The 17,797-nt window shown below is 38.2% G+C and overlaps 1 protein-coding gene and 1 long non-coding RNA gene across 3 annotated transcripts; one reads left to right on the top strand and one right to left on the bottom strand.

Annotated features, from left to right (window-relative positions):
* Positions 1-255: 255 nt before the first annotated feature.
* LOC146478044 (sorting nexin-20-like) lies at positions 256-7,320 on the bottom strand. Its single transcript, XM_085112755.1, has 3 exons — positions 7,088-7,320; positions 4,982-5,151; positions 256-4,814 (listed from the first exon to the last, which is right to left on the bottom strand). The coding sequence occupies exons 1-3, from the start codon at positions 7,248-7,250 to the stop codon at positions 4,137-4,139; spliced, it is 1,011 nt and encodes a 336-aa protein (XP_084968881.1). The 5' UTR covers positions 7,251-7,320; the 3' UTR covers positions 256-4,136.
* Positions 7,321-12,442: 5,122 nt separating this feature from the next.
* On the top strand, positions 12,443-14,659 carry LOC146478043 (uncharacterized). 2 transcript variants are annotated; one of them, XR_014865230.1, is made up of 3 exons: positions 12,443-12,660; positions 13,819-13,888; positions 14,309-14,659. It is a non-coding gene; the product is annotated as an uncharacterized LOC146478043 (long non-coding RNA). The 2 variants fall into 2 exon arrangements; XR_014865231.1 differs by lacking the exon at positions 12,443-12,660 and adding an exon at positions 12,922-13,672.
* The last annotated feature ends 3,138 nt before the right edge of the window (positions 14,660-17,797 follow it).

The raw sequence follows: 17,797 nt of genomic DNA, 5'->3' as shown, positions 1-17,797 counted from the left end.
TGTGATCAGGCTCTATTTTTGTTCACTTGGCAAACCATTGATGCGGGAAGTGTGAATTTTAACAAGCAACTGAATAAGAAGACATAAAATCTGGCCTGATTGCAGGTTACATATTGTGGAAATACACCTGGGTTTGGAGGGGGCTCTCATTTGAAAGGGGCTACTCTCTCAACTTCAGTCCAAAAATAGCAATTTGATTTGTAATTGTGGAAATACACCTGGGTTGGGGGGGGGGGGGGGGGGCTCTCTCAACTTCAGTCCAAAATTAGCAATTTTATTTCTATTTCCTACGATTGATATGACCCTGTTTACCCTGGGTACCAAAGGCTTCCCTTTCTTGCATCCCAATTGACATCTTGGCCTTTGCAAGAAGTTTTGTCTGCACGTACCCAGGTTATGGAAACATTTTATCAACTATGCACAGTTATGTACCCACAACACTGGTAAAAGGAAAATTGAAAATTTAATTGACTTGGTGGATCTTCAGTCAACTTAGGGTTTCACTAGCCTGATTCTCTGACGTCCGCGGTCATTCGCGGCCCTAAGGAAGAGAAGTGAGGGGCCAACGCAAACGACCTCGGACGTCTGAGAATAAGGCTAGGGTTTAACAGACTCTTAAATATAGAACAAAGAGATGCATAGTTTAGTGGCTCTTCAGCTCTGTGGCTCATCTACAGTCACTGGAAAAATGCCAAGTCAGCTTGTGGACTCCCATATACTCAAGTAAAACTAGCACTGTATTCTGTAAATAGGCTAAGCCTCAGTTTAAACAACTTTTGGTACATGTAACTATAGTAAAAGCTCTATTAGACCCCTAAGGGGTGTCAGGGTTGTTCTTAAAAGTCTCAAGATGGGGTAGCTTATTACAGTGGGGGGCTTATTTCAAATGAAGTTTCGAACAAGCTCAATTTTACAAAATAATATATTATGCAACTAGGTGATCCATAACTGCTCCAAGAGGTGGCCTAAGCTCACCATACCACCAATGGGACATGTATCACAAATCCAATATTTTATGAACATGCCTTAGCACAACAATACTTCTGCACAAAATTATGAAGACCATGTTTTCCTATAGACAGTCTGAACAGCTGACTGGCATTTTAACCAATGGTATACCTGATTGTGAAGTATTTCTGTTGTGTTTTCTGACAAGGGAAAGTAGAGTGGGGGGGGGGGGGGCTTGATAGGGCTTTCATGGTATCTAGCTTAACACAAGTCATGAAGTCAGGCTACATGGCAGAGTCTCTAGGTACAACTTATAGTATAATACACCGATCAATAATTTATTCGAACCTCTAACATAGACCAGGCATTTGAGTTTGTACCACGCCCAGGAAGTGAGGAATTTGATATTTGCTGGGGAGGGGTGAGTAGTTTGAGCCGGACTTAGCTTTCAGTGTGGTGGAATACGCACACAAGTTTTTTTGTCCTGGTTTGTGGGAGTTCAGGAGTTTTTAATAACAGGATTTTGCTTTTTTGGGCAAATAGCTCACTCAAAAGGGGCTTCAAATTATAGAGGTTTTGAAGGTATCATAAACAGACCTCTATCTACAACGCATGAACGGCTATTAAATGCAGCTCAAAATTTGGCCTCCAGGACAGGCATTTGAAGGGCTTTAAGCCAAGGGTAATGTTGGGTTTTGCACTGATAAGTGCATGGTGATTTGACACAAGCATTCATTATATAGCAATGGTTCAAATTTGAAAAATTATTCTACTAAAATTATCTTTACATTACATGAGCAATTTCCAGGGGTCAAATAATGTTTTACAAACTGAATGTTGCTCTCTAATATAATTTCTTGTATTGGTAAAAATAACCTAACCCTAAACCGTAACACTAGATATGAAACTACTAGTATGAAAACCTTGTACAGATCTGCTATTTCTAGTTGTTCATACAAAAATAAAGTAAGCCAATAAATGCTAGGAAAAAATAAAATTAATTTACCTTTCCATGTATTCTAAGTTCTCTTGCCATGAAAAATATCCATGGCCTCTTTGTCAAAATTGTTCCAGAAAATATATTAACAATTATTATTCCACCATTATGTCATTTCACCAAATAAGGTCAAGAAAAAGCGCAAAATATCAGACTGTAATACACTGTAGCGCCCCGGTTTGACCAGTTTACAACAGAGCGAATACGGACAACGACATTTCACTGGCTTTCTGTGTTGTTTACATCATTCGCACGCACCATAGACTGATGGACAGATAATGCCAGCTATATTTCAACTCTCTTACAAGAAAAGAGAGGCCAAAATAATGTTAATCAAATTTTTTTGTAGTGGAATAATGAATCTCTTATTCGATGGTTTTACATACAAATTATACGCGCGGACATTTTGCTCATTGCCCATATTTTTCCCCACCCCTTTGGGGCTTGGAAAAATAATAAGAATAATAATAATAATAATAATAATAATAATAATAATAGTAATAATGGTTTATTAACAGATCCACTGGGTGGCTCTTCCCTGTTAAATTACAATAATTACAATTACAAAATAAATCAAATTAAATTAAATTAAGTTATTTACAAATTATACAGCAGAAACAGGATTGACGCAACTTGCAATATATCTGCACATATTAAACCATCAAATAAGATATGTATGTATTTAAAGATTTTAGGAACCTTCCAAACGTCTTGTTGCTAGGTCCCTTTTGATTTCATGATTACAAAGCTGTGTACAGACTGAAAAAAGTCATGAATCTCCTCTGCAGGAGTATAAATTTTAGACCTTCAAAACTGGTCTGACCTTGCTGTTGTTGTTTTCCGTCAGTTGTCACTAAATATAAGTAACTCAGCTGTACACCAAAACATTGTATAAATCATTAAAATGTTAATGATAAGGTAACTTAAAGTGGTTCCATCTAATGCTACTGCTTTTTATTTGCTTCACATAAGTGAAAAACCTTACACTTATGAGTCATGCTGTCTTCACAAAAGATGCAGCTATTCTTGTATCATACAAAACATTGGACCACTATCTCATTAATCACTTTTGATAAAATCCATGATTTAGTAAACTGGAAAAGAAAATGAAACTAGTCCCTCTGTGAAAATGGATCATTGCCAGGCCCATAGCCAAACCAAAAGTTTTAACTGTCTGAGGAAAACAGGACAAGAGCAGACGACTTCAGAAGATACAAATTTATATCTATAATGGAATGTGTAGCATGAGCAAATTTATTTAATTTTTTAGCCTTCCATTGGAACAAGTAGTAGATAATGCAAATTTTTGGAGCCTTGCATACACCATAATATGACTCTGGAAGACCAGTAGTAATCTCAAACTCTTTTCTAAGGTGTTCCCATGAAATGTAATGTGATTGGATTGGTCCAAAATATTTTAACCACCCTATGCCCCAGCTACATCAAATGCAATCCTGAACAAATTCTAAAAAAATGAGTAGCTCAGGTCTAGAAATTAAAAATCTTCTACCAAATCCCGCACAAACAACTAATATGATTGCTTTGGATAAAATCTTTCTTTACATGCTTAACTGAATTGAAGATGTTTACTAACTACACTGTAAGGCAACTATAACCTTGGTTACATGTAACTCCACACTGGCTACAGGCCTGAATGGGACTAACAGATGAGGAATGACATTAATGATAACTTCAAGCCACTGCTTAAGAAGTATATGGTACTTCATTTAACAATTGGTCATGTGTCAGCATCCATCGAGATATCAAGCACGTGGGAAGTTTGTAGTGCACGAAAGATGTGTAAGAGTTGCTCGAGTCATAGCCATGAGCAACTCTAGCTTCTCCAAACTTCCTGTATGTTTCATGTCTCAATGAACGCATAGCGCATTGTTTTATAACATTTTCAACGCAGTAGTTTAAATGTCGTCTCGAGTGATTTGTTTGCTTACAGCTGTATGTTGTCAGCATGCGCAATGGGAATATGAAGTATGTACGTGCAATTGAATTTGATTACACAAATTTACTAGCTATGTTATACTATAAATTGTTGCATGTGAAAATTATATAAATTCCTAACATACAGAAAACCCTAGATCACTAAATAATTATCGGTAAAGATGGGATATTCAATTACATTGTAACTATTAACACTATATAGTATCTCTGTACATATAAAACAGTTACTTCATTTTTACTTGTCAAATCTTGTAACAGCAAGTTCTCGCAGCGTTTTAGTGTATTCCACTTCTATCCCGCTCATTCTTTGCACACGATTCAAATGCCTCTCAATGGTTTTCTTGTCCATTTGAAGTTTGCACCTCAGTTGGGCTGCTGTGTCCAGTAGAGGTATTAGATAAGGACAGGAACAATCCCCTTGTACTAACTCTATTGCAGCTGTTGCATAACGTTCTGCCTCTTCAAACTTACTCTGGGCCTCATGTATAACGACAATTGCTCCAAGGGTAGCAATCACCTCTCCTACTTGGTCACACAACTTCACCTGAAGATGCAGGCTGTTCAATAAGAGCTTCAAGCTATTCTTCAGTTCGCCTCCTCTCAGCTTTTCTGTTGCATCTCGCAATTCTGGCAAATAGAAAAATTCTCTAAAGGCAGGATGAAGGCATGCATCTTTGCTGCGGAAGATCTTCTGCAGGAAAGCCTCAAAGGCACTGCGTCTGGATTCAATTACTTCAGGATTCAAGTTGCTTTTCTGACCAAATACTTTTCCAGGAAAGGTAACTTTTTCTAGTAATTCACGATGGGCTTTCTTGAGTGCTTTGTAAAGGGTAGCAAAGTCAGAGTATCTCCTTTCAATTGCTGCTTTGTCTTTATCAATGCCTTCTGTTTTCAATACCATAAGAGAGTAAAACTAAAATAAGAAATAAAACAAGGGAAGAATAGATGAAAATATTAAGCAAAAAGTATGCTAAAACAGGCAGATCTGATTTCGAAGTAAATGTTTGAGAACCACAGACCAGCGACTTTACTTTTCTAGCAGTCATTACATCAATAATATTTCCAGCATAAAGGACCTACCACACACTGTTTGTGCTGAAATTCATGAATCCTAGTTGAAAAGACTTCAAACTTGATACTCTGAGGGTCAGTATTGATTGATATTCCATGGCCTCTACAAATACTATCATAAGTTTCGTCGCCTTCACAATCACTGCTGTCATCTTCAGGCACATACACAATGCCTCGTCCTAAAATAGACAGTCATAGCAATGATTAATTTTCATCATCAACTGCTGTCACCACAAGCCCCCTTGATGCATCGAGTTCAAACGGGGATCTTCAGTCTGGAGTTAATTGAATACTAACATCAATTATTGACATCAATTATTAATATCAATTATTGATGTTTGAGGAATGGAACAAAAGGCTGGTTTCCATATGATCGCAGACGATTGTAGACCGCAGATCGCAAACAATCGCAGAGGATCGCAAACAAGGCTGTTTCCATATAGTTGCAACAATCGCAGAACCGACCGTAGCCATACATTTCAGTCAGCAGAAATGTCAAATATACACACGCGTGTAGGCTGAAGAGTAGACAACATAACGAACATTGAAGAGGAAATTTTGCTGCAAGCAAACTTACTTCTTCTGTTTGTCATGACGCAACGGCGTCGTCACCTCCAAAACTATCAAAAACATCTGTTTTGGATTCTGATAACGACCCTACGCAGTTCTTATGTTGCAAAATTTGGCCACCGCTTCCCCGGCCGATAAATTAAACTTCTGCCTGATTTTGTCCCAACAGTTGGCCTTTTCGTGCTTGTCTTTAAAATCTTTGCTTTTGCAATGGTAAACACATTCATAACGTGCAACCTCCTCCATAAATTCCTCGTTACTAACGTTAACATGTTCAATCTCAGACATGATGACAACGAAATAAGTGTTGCTATGGAGACCGTTCCTACAATTGAACACACGAGCGTTGACTCACGGGAGAGAACTCAAAATATTATAGGATGTGTTTCGATTGCGGATCTCAAAACCTTGGTTTCCATATGATCGCACAATCGCAATTGGTCGCAGGGGATCACAGACGATCGCAGGAGATAGAACATGGTTCTATCTTCTGCGATCGTGATCGCAGGATCGCAGAAGTGTGTTTCCATATGATCGCAAACCTTATTGAGATCTGCGATCCGCAATCATATGGAAACCAGCGTTTACTGAAAAATTAAAAGCACAAGATGTAGTATACAGGGAGGTGGGAGAGAAAAAAACTTCTTTACAATGATTTCTGCTCATGCTCCCTCTATTCTTTCTAACCTGAAATCCAATTGGGAATGCAAAAAACAAAAAATAGGCCTAATCTCTTAAAAAATTGAGACCACCCAAGACTTCTGAAAGTTTTTTTTTTTTTTTTTTGTCAAATCCCCACAGATATATTAAGCTTTCATCAGGTCTCAGTGTCTTGGGTAGTCTTGGAGTTACCATTTTTATATTGTTCAACACAGGCCATCACAACTTAATTAAATCCTTTGCACTGGCAAATGCAAATTTATAAAAATATCTATGCTGGAAATATTAAAATTCACCCTTGCACAACGCGAGGGACACATGCACTTCTTCATAAAACTTTTAATGTAAGTTTTGAACTTTTTTTAACATGAAAGAGCAATACAACTAATCATTGGTGAATGCATGTCTACAAATTATATAAACAAATGCCACGGACAACAGCTTTGACGCATAAACATGCGATATCTACAAACAACTGTAGAACGTTATTAGAAAGTTACAGATTACAACACATCATATTTCGACACCAAAGAATGATTCTTCGTGTTGAACAACAAAGACGGTCCCATATTATCCGTATTCAAGCAGCTATATAGTCTCATGGCCTTTCAATCAAAGTCTGCAGGAATGCTAATATTTTGTCTGGCGCAGTTTCACGAATCGTATTTTTCGCTCTCGACCAAACAGGAAATATTTGAATTTCCGCCGCAGGTCCTAGAGTTTCAAACCGAAACAAGGATAGATTTCTAAATGAAAATGAAAGCCTAATGAAGAGTCCTCAATGATACGGAAAATGAAAGCGTTTAAATGACAAAATGAACCGTAAGTGAAAATATGCCGCAATATAAGCTTAATAACGTACGGACTATTACTGAAGCTTATTACCTCCCGTTGCAAATACTGGGAAATTTATCGGTTCTCCAGAAATAACAAGCCGACCATTGAAACACATGTTTCCCGAGGAGAATTCGTCGTCATCCAAATCATCATCTTCGTCTTCAATTCTAAAACGATCAAAATTACCGTAAGGTTCCATTGCAGCTTGCATCTCTGTTCAGGACGAATAGGAATACACACATCAACTTTCGAACAAACGCCTTACGCGTCAAGCCGACAAAGCCTCATGGGAAGTGCTTTCAGGAAAAAAAAAAACACCATTCCGCTAGGGGTCTATTTTTAGTTACTGTGTGACTGTGTGAAGAAATTCAGTCCAGCTTTCTCAACGCAATCTCATTGCCTCCTTTCTCTACCAATCTTCATCCATCGCGTGTCCCTCGGTATGCTTTCTTTCTGATCTCGGTAGCTGAAGGAATAACTGGTCGAGAAATTTTCAAAGCCCTAACCGCCCTATACACTGCCTGTAATAATAAGGCCAAGGCTGCTAATTATTATTTGAAGGTAGTGAGGGACCCGTCCTTGGCTTTCACCCCTCTCGTAGAAAAGAATAGCTAATCAATCAAAATATTAAGCCCCGGTCTTGTAAATGGAGTAACACTAGTAAACCAATTAAAACTGATTGCCGTGTGCGTGAAAAAAAATTGAAACCATTCCATGAATGAACCCAAAAAATTGACATGTAATAGATGATAAGTAAATAAGAAACCTGTCCAAGTGTCAGGTCTGTGCGCTATTCCGTACTTGAGTTATTTGACAAAATGTTTCACACAAATTTATAGAGCTAGTATGGAGACGCCATGTTGGTGGCACGAACATGGCGGCCGGAAATAGGAAAAAACATCTGGAGTTCACTTTTGCCAGAAAAGAAGTTTGTTTCCCCTTGTGAATTTTCGAATGTTAAGATAAATATTTCTCCTCAAACATAAATTGTTCAGAATGCTGAAAATCACCCAAAGAGGCATTTTCAAGATACTGAACAGCTCTGTCACGGCCGTCTATTGATGTCACGCACGATAAAAACTGGGGAATTGAAACTGTTCTATTTTCAAAAGGAAGTAGGACATCGAGCTAAGAAATTGTAAAACGATATATTTTTAGGTAATCTTTCCTTGAATGAAGGTAAAAATTTTGTAGGCCTCCCGGTTTTGAATTCTAGAATTTGGTGACGTTACGTTAAAACCAAGAATATTCCAGTGGGGCGACCCACTAATTTGCTGGTCAGACCATTTTCGCAGAAGCTGACGATGCCTTTCCTATGCTTTATGGGCGGGGATAATAACCTGAGTATCAGGCTGATAAGTGAGGAGGAGGGGGGGGAGAGGGGGGAAAAAAGTCTTCTTTCCTCTTTTGGACCTCCTCCTTCCCCCACCTCTCCAGCCTTAGGAAGGCCTGATACTCGATGAGTTTACTCAGGTTTTGGCGCGAGCGAAAATAGCCAAGTGACAACACTTCAAATATCTCTTCTCGAGTTATACTTTTTTTTTAAAATAAGAGCGATTTTTAATTTGAGGGTTAACCGTCATTCTTAACTCTCTGAGGATTTGAGGCTGGAATGTTTAAGGGTTTTTTATTTTGCAGTTGAGAAAACAAGTTATCTTCCAGTAATTATAAATTACTTCCCAACCAATAGGCTGTGCACAGTCGCAACGCTTGCCCAACTGGGAGTAAAAAGACTTTCCTCGGAGAGCAGGCACAGTCTACACAACCAATTACAAAACAGCTTTGATCTTGGTAGCATACTACATTCATTGTAAAAATTAATACGTGAAAAGTTGCAGTACGGCCGCATACTTATTAGTCTCCTACGCAGCCGTTCTTAGTGTCGTCACGCGTCACGCAACGTGACGTCACTTAGAACGGCTGCGTAGGAGACTACATACTTATGTACTCGAGTTTTCTTTGAACTTAGTTAAATATTGCTCTGAACGTGCTTTTAAAAGGATTTCAACTGCCCTGCTTCTTGTCATTGTTTAACTAAATTGATACCGCCACTGTGCGCAGACAGACTGTACCCTCCGATTGCCAGTTCTCCGGGCGTAGTCAATCGATAAACCGATAATCGATAACAATCAATAGCAATCGATATCAATCTTCGATATCGATTTCCGATACCACTCGATAGGAATCGATAAAGAAAAAAAGTCGTTAGTTCGATTGATATCGATTTCCGATGGAAATCGATAAGGATTGATTTATCGATTGTTATCGATTATCATCGATTTTTATCGGAAACTATTTTTGTCAATTTCTACAAGTAAAAGATTGACACGATGTATTTTCTATGGTTTTATTGAGTCATTCAATCGTGGATATGCAATGCAATATCAACAAGCTAATTTGGTTTTTTTATCGATGTTAAGCTTCAGCGCGGTTCAAAGAAGAAGAGGAAGTTGCGACCAAAGTAGCGGTGTGCAACCCTCTTGTCTTGCTATAGCAACGCTATAAATATGAAGCAAAATAAACAACAAAATCAGTCTTTTTATAATTCCAGTTAGTTACATTAAGAAAGAAGCGTAGTAATAAATCACAGAGTAAGCAAGAAATAAAAAATAATCCAGTAGCACAGAAGTAATCACTTTTGCTCCTTAATTATTGATAAGAAAGAACACATGTAAAAGAAGAAGTAATTTTCTGTGTTTTTCGTCGTCATAAAATAAAGGCTCGACTCGCGAATTGTGATATATTATTGTTTGGAAGTGCTTGGAGAACGCCATAAAGGAGATGCAAGATGCAATCGACAGCGCTGGGATGAATGGCCAACTAAAAATATTTTAAAACCCCAAACCAAGAACTACCTGCTTAAATAATAAAATGTTTCACCATTTGACAGTGATTTGAACGCGGGTCTCCTATTGTTTACTTAATAGTAACGCCATCTTTAAAACGAATACTCCTCCAGGGACTCCTTAGGATTAGTGATTGATAAAATTTAGAAATACAGTTGACTATAAAAATTAGCGAAAAAACGGAACGACGTTTCGGTGTCATCTTGGCACCATTATAAAGTAAGAATGCAACAGAAAAGATAATTTATACAGAAAGTAAAGGTGTGAAATAGAATAAATTAAATTAAGACTAAAAGTAAGACTAAAAGTTCATTCAGAGGGGTGTTACTTTTAGTCTTAATTATTTAAAGAGGGAGGCCTAATAACCTGTTAAAGTTTTCCAATTTACGGCCATCTTTAAACTAATATTCAACTTTCAAACCATTGCATCACCTTCAGAAAACCGGTCTAGATAAAGCAACGCTAGTAATATAATACCATCATAGGATACACAATACAAAACTCGATCATGCAACTAACATGCAATTTTAGAAACTTCCATAATCGTTTTACCCTCGAAAGTTCGAGTTTCGAATTTTCTGGCCTACTTTAAACGAGTATTCACCTTTCAAACCGTTACATCACCTCACAAAATTCCACCCCCCCCCCCCCCACCACTCCTCTCTGAGCTCGATTTTTGTCTTCGCCCTATCGCCACCACTTAACTTGGAAGCCTGTTCACAGACTACAGCTTGCACTTAGATAGATTTGTCAGTGTGTTAATGAACTAATTTATTACTCCGGCGCAACGGTGACGGCGACGACAACGCCACAAAACAAACCACTTAATGAGCAAAAACAATCGCTCTGCACGTGCGTTTTAAATTTTGGTAAACTTCTTTGCCATCCTCTGCAAAACAGCAACCTGAAATGACCAAATTTAAAAGGGGAAGTATCATGGTGTTTTTGACCTCTTCTCTTAAAAAATGGTGAAATGAGACCTTCACTTAGCTACAAAATAATTCTAGAGTAACGAGACGGAAGAAATCAACTCAATTCTTGAAAGGAATTTCTCTTGATCTATTCTAGCGCATTTTGGAAACAAAAATGCGAGAACTTGAAAAAAATTAGCCTAACATTTTTTAAGTTTCAATCCTTTCCGACCTACTCTGACCAGAGGCAATAATCGACAGTTTTATTTCGCTGGAGTGATAATTTATAACCAAACTATACAATTATTTTCTCGTTTCTGTTCACAGACAAACGTTTTTGGGTTTTCAAATGACATCAAATTCTCGTGATACTTCCCCTTTAATTTTTACTTGAACGCCACTCACACCAATTTGATTTTTAATGAAACCTGGGTAGTTTGGCGTTTCTGTTAAATGAGTTGAACGAGTTGAAATCATGGCGAAGTAGTACGAATGAAGTAAAGTTATTTTCAAGTGACGTTTTCTTTGGTGTTATTGTCGTCGCTGCTTAACTTTCCTTATAATAAGGCGGAGAGTCTATTCTCGTTTTTCACGCGCGCACAGTATCTAAACATGATCTAAACGTCTTGGAACAGGCTAAAGCACCCGGCTAAACCGGCGAGTCAGTGATGAGTCGACTTCTAACTAGACTCCAAGAAAACGGACTTCGAGAAATCTTGTATCCCGTCGACAGTACTGATTCGATGTATTTACTTTTATTTATATTAGGCAGGATTTTCAAGGGCTTCACCCGTCACCGCAATCCTAACATTACACTTCACAATTTTATGTCATTATAAAATTTTAAGGAGAGGAATCTTCGTCAGGTGACATGCGCGACTCCAGTGATTCACTGGCAAAACACGATTACAGCTCATGATCAATGTTTGTCCGTGATCACAAGCACAATATCCAATGCCATCCAATGATAAACAATACATTCACAAAATTCGAACATGCAACTTATTAACTGAACATGCAATTTTAGAGACTTCCATAATCGTTTTACCTTCGAAAGTCGAAAGTTCGAGTTGCGAATTTTCTGGCCTGCTTTACACGGGTATTCGGCTTTCATACCATCGCATCACTCACAAACCGGTCTAGGCGGACAACCCTTGTAATGTACACTCTGTCTTTTTTATAAGAACCCTTTTTATAAGAACGTCGAGGCTGAAATTAACCAAAATTTTAAGAACGTATTAAGAACGTTCCTCAGGCTGAGAGTCGATTAAGAACGTTTTTATTTTGCTAATCTGTATATAAAATCAAGGTAACAAATGCAAATTAACCAAAATACTTAAGGGCATGTTTTGTATAACAGTAACAACGGTGACACACATCTCGGTTTGTCATATTCAGCAGTTCTTGATACCATATCTCTACAGACAATGCACTTTGACAGGTTTTCTGTTCTCGTCCGCATTTATTTACTGAAATACATGTAGTGTATACCATGTAGTTTAAGAACACCTTAAGAACGTTTCCAGCCCGGCTCAACTCCCAAAAAAATATATATATATATATATATAAGAACGTTCAGCCTCAGCTCCAAAATTAGACGTTCGTATAAAAAAAAAAAAAAAACAGAGTGTAACACTAAAAACGTGACCTTTCAGTTATCACAAGGTATAATCAAAAAAGTCCCATATTATCACAAATCACAAGACAAACAACACAAAACTCGAACACAGGATTAATGTTGCCACAAGCGTTTTAACCTTGAAAGTGCGTGCATCGATACTTTTCTCAGTATCCAGTTTTCAAACAATCAGGCAAGAAGTTCGCACCATATCATTGTACAAGGATGGCTGCTTCAAAAGGCGAGGTACAGGCTGTAAATCGAAAACCACTTAAGCGACTTTCTTTTTATTTTAGTTGGTTTTTTTGATAACTTGTTCCTCTTTGGTTAACTGAATGAACTAATTTATTACGCAACGGTGACGGCGACGACAACGCCACAAAACAAACCGCTTGTTGAACAAATTTTTTAAACTTCTAAATTTTGTCAATTTCTTGCCATCCTCTGCAAAACAACAACCTGAAATGACCAAATTTGATTTTTACTTGAACGCCTCTCTCACCAGTTTGATTCCTAGCGAATCCTGGGTGGTTAGCCGTTTCTGTTATAGTTGAACGAATTGAAATCATTGCTGAACATGCAATTTTAGAAACTTCCATGATCGTTTTACCCTCGAAAGTTCGAGTATCGAATTTTCTGACCTGCTTTAAACAGGTGTTCAGCTTTCAAACCGTCGCATCACTCACAAACCGGTCCCTTGTAACATAACGCTAAAAACGTGACCTTTCAGTTTTCACAAGGTAAGATTAAAAAAAAGTCCCATATTGTCACAAATCACAAGACAAACAACACACGACTCGAACACGGGATTAATGTTGCCACATTGTCAGGATTGCGGTGACGGGTGAAACCCTTTAAAATCCTGCCTAATATAAATAAAAGTAAATACATCGAATCAGTACTGTTGACTTGATACAAGATTTCTCGAAGTCCGTTTTCTTGGAGTCCAGTTAGAACTCGCCTTGTCGACTCGCCGGTTTAGAGTGCTTTTGCCTGTCCCAAGACGTTTAGACATGTACTGCGCGCGCATGAAAAACGAGAAGAGACACCCCGCCTTATTATAAGAGCTTAAGCAGCGACGACAATAACACCAAAGAAAACGTCACTTGAAAATAACTTTACTTCATTCGAGTTTCGAAATTTCTGGCCTGCTTTAAACGTTACGCATCGATACTTTTCTCAGTATCCAGTTTTCAAACAATCAAGCAAGGAGTTCGCACCAGATTGTTGTGCAAGGATGTCTGCTGCAAAAGGCGAGGTACAGGCTGTAAATCAAAAACTACTTGGGCGACTTTCTTTTTATTTTAGGTTTTTTTTTTTGTTGTTGTTGTTGTTTTTTTTTTTTTGTTTTTTTGTTTTTTTGTTTTTTTCATAACTTGTTCCTCTTTGTTGTTGTTTGCGCAGATTGTGCTCCAAGACAAAATCCCGCCCGAAAAGGTGAAACAGGAATCGAAAACAACAACTAAGTCCAAAGGTAAACTGTAAATAGCTTTTAAAAGCCAGTGAGGAAAACGTCAGGAAAGAAAATTCCTAATAGTCACACATCGACACTAACAAACGAACCACAGAATCCTATGGGGCTCTGCCAGGTGCGTTGCCTACAGTAGAAATTATTACCAACGACTTCCTCTGGAAAGCTGGTTTACTAACTAAGAACCGAACGCCACGACTTATTGACAACATCAATAAAAAACAGACAAACTGATAGACAAATTTACTCAGTGAACAATAGACCAACCGACTTATCACGAAACGAGTCTCACCATTACAAAGATAAATAACATTTCAGTTTCTTCGTTGCCTTTTTAAAAAACAAAAGTAACGTGTTAAAGTAGAGCTAAAAATTACCACACAGTCACTCATTGTCATATTTCATTCTTTTCATTTTTTTTAGGTCCGTTATCAAGGGTGTCCAAAGTCTCCGGAGATTTGCCTGCAGCATTTTTGATGCTGGAGAAGATAAAAATGCGGCACAGCTCAGGGTGTCTATCCAGCTACTCACTCAGTTTGGAAGATAGAGACAGCTTTTATGCGTAGTTTGAATGGCATAACATTATTGTTACCTTAAAAGAATTGATAATTATAAGAATTTATATTTATAATATTAGAATTGATAATTTCTTCACGCATATTTTCATGAAAATTCCCGCCGCAGTTTTAATCGAACAGTCTAAAAGTACGTTAGCGTGTTCAATCACAGGGGCTTGTAAAAGAAAGAACGAATGAAATTAAAATATTCGACTTACGTTTTCGTTTGCTGTTGTTTTGTATTCTGTGCATTTGCATCCAAGATGGTAGTCCAAAAGCACAGCAGTCGTGTCCTAGCTCTTTTATGCCCGAGCGGATCTGAGGTTAATTGTTTAAAGAGAGGGTAATGTTCTGATTCCTTTTGTAAGTCACCGCCGGGCAATTAAGATGTGAGAATTTCAGTGTAAGCCTATGATGTAAGCGGGTTCCACTGTATCTGCAAGGTAGATTTTCACACAAATCAATCTTGTAAAAAATACAGATAATCAATAATAGTTTTATTCAGTTGAAAATATCTGATGAAAACCGCTATCATCTTTCTACGCAATTTTTACGTTCGTTTCGTCCATTATGTGACGGTTTTCTTCTATCTCTTTGATCATCGTCCATTCAGATGACACTTCCAGTTATTTTCTGCATTTATGTATTACTAGATTTTCCATTTTACCTCATTGTTTTGGCCGAACTTCCATTAATGTGTCTTGGCTGTCTCTATACTATGGACGCAGCTTTAATTCTAGACGAACTACGAATGTTTGCACAAGTTCATCCAGACGGATAATGTGTCCTCTAGAATAAAAATGGTCATTGAAACGTTACACGTTGTTGTGAGGTGAAATTAACGAGGCCATCAAATGAATGGCACCCGGAGCAGACGATGATTTAGTGAAAAATGCCCAACTAATGTACGGGGAGGATACTATAAATTCCACACTTTCCTACTTTTTTCTACTTTTTGAGCAATATCTTCGTGGCTAAGGTTGAAACTAAGATTTTAAACCAAAGCGCACTAAAACCACTCATTTGGAAACGATATATAGGTGACATATTTTCCCAATTGACCTTAAACAAAGAGTAGATAATGCAGTTCATTGAGCAAGCAAACAAACACCACCCCACAGTAAATTTATGGCTGAAATTTCAGAAAAAGAAACGACATTTCTGGATACAAACATTTATAAAGGCGAAAGATTTAGAAGCAATTCAGTTCTTGATGTGCGTAAGCACTTAACCTACTGAAACATTTCAATATACGCACTTCTCTTCGTGCCACCCACCAAGGGTCAAAAAAGGCTTCATCAAACGCGAGGCTCTGATGCTTTTCAGAACAATTAACTTTTCTAAAAATATATTTGAAGAGGAAATTCAAAAATTTTAAATCATGCTTACGGGAAAGAGGTTATCCCGAGAACCTTGTTCAAAGGACCCTTTCAGAAGTAGAGTTTGAAAACAGGAAACTGGCACTCCTTCAATATCCAAAAGAGAACAAATGAATCTTGCCTTTCGATGCACAATACCACCCAGCAGTGCCCACAAATCCCCATGAAAGACTGGCATTTTAAAAGAGCAAAAATTAACCATCGCTCAAAGAAATCTGCAAAGACCCACCCCTCATAACTTACAAAAGAGGGCGGTTAATCAAAGATATACTCCGTGAGAGCCAAATTAGGGAACTGGTCATAACAAGTTTGTTCGTAGAGGACCCACCTTGTCTGGGGTAGGGGGGTTATCGAAGACACCCGGCCTATCTCGTGAACATTACTGACAAAATTTTATTGGCTTTAAAATTTTAGTTCACACAGCGTTGCAAGATGAACAAGAAAAGTGATGTTTGAATCTCGCAGTCATCTTTTACTGCTGGATAGATGGGTGCATGGCTATGCAATAAAGACACCATCTTTTGAGGTTGGGGAAGGGGGATACAGGCAGAGAGCACCATCTATTTTTAGTTTTGGTGGGTCCTGTTCGAGTATAGTAGCTTTTACCACTTCCCTTATAAAAAAAAAAAAGCCTAAAACGTGCGCTAGGGAGTCGTGCAGGCCTGTCCCTTTTGTACCCCATTATTGTCATGCACGTGCAGAGCCAGTGTTTTCCTCGTTATAACTGTTGTTTTCTGACGATTTCGTTGACGTCGTCGTCGTCCTTGCAACTTAAGGGCCTGTTAACAATGTGAAAGTACAAGTACTGTTCCTGCTAGTCTGGGCCCGGTTGTTCGAAAGGCGATTAACGCTAATCCCCGACTAACAAATTAACCGATCGGACCACGTGACCCGAAACGGATTGACCGAGATGAAAAACAGAGAGAGGCCAAGAAACCAGGCAATTATTTACATGAGACTGGTCCAAAGTATTGGGAGCTCAAGACTGTTGTCTATGGAAAAATAAATGAAGGAGCCCACAATTAAGGCCAAAAGCTGAAAGGTTAGGAGACAAGCCTTTGAAATATTATGCCACAGTGAAAACACTAGGCGCCCAGAACGATTTGATGATAACAACACGTAATATCTCAAACACGAGAAAGAGTGTTTTATCTGATTTTCCAAACACCGACGAGTGGATTGTAAAACACAAGCACTGTCAAGCTTTTTAAGAGATCTCCAAAGAACAGGTGGATGAGACAAGAAAACTCTGTTGCCGAACATTTTAATATTGACTATATGTATCTGTAATTTCTTTTACTACAACAAGTAGACCTAAAAACGTGACCTTCGGTCACGCTTGCGTAACGCTAACATTTATGTCACACAAAGTAACATAAGCTCTTTTAACAAGATGACCGTGTGAGAGCCTCCTTGATCACTGTTATATTGGGTTATTGGGTTCACCATAGTCAATCGAGGGGCACCAGGTCGCCAACTACACCGGGATACCGACGGCCCCACCTCCAAAAAATAGCTATTTCTGAGTTGCTTTGAACCTTATTATGAAAGCGAACCTAAGTCCAAACCTTTTATTATGAAAACTGGTTTTTTTCATATGCAACTAATTTAAGTTTTCTGTTAAAAATTTTTGCACTTAGCCTGGCTTTCATAATGCGGCTCACCACATTTCTAAAATGGCAACAAAAAAACCCCGAAAAACTGTCCAGCCAGTTGGAACAGGCTTAAGGCGACGCACTATAATCTTTGATTACTGCTAGTTACACTCGTAATTTCATTTATAGTTGCAAAAATAAACCTTGAACTTGAACGTTTATAACTGATTGCCTGTTAAGAATCTGGCTGCATTGTTTTGATGGTTGGTCTAGTCTCTGACGTCAAAATCCACGTGAGGATTCCGTGCTGCGGGAGGCATTTTCCATTTGAGAATTTTGCAGGTTCATGCCCTAACTGTGTTCTCGCATGGCGGTTTGAGG

The sequence above is a fragment of the Pavona decussata genome, unplaced genomic scaffold, assembly GCF_977016875.1.
Source record: "Pavona decussata unplaced genomic scaffold, jaPavDecu1.1 SCAFFOLD_67, whole genome shotgun sequence".
Lineage (NCBI taxonomy): Eukaryota > Metazoa > Cnidaria > Anthozoa > Scleractinia > Agariciidae > Pavona > Pavona decussata.
This window is presented reverse-complemented; position numbering and strand designations above follow the sequence as displayed.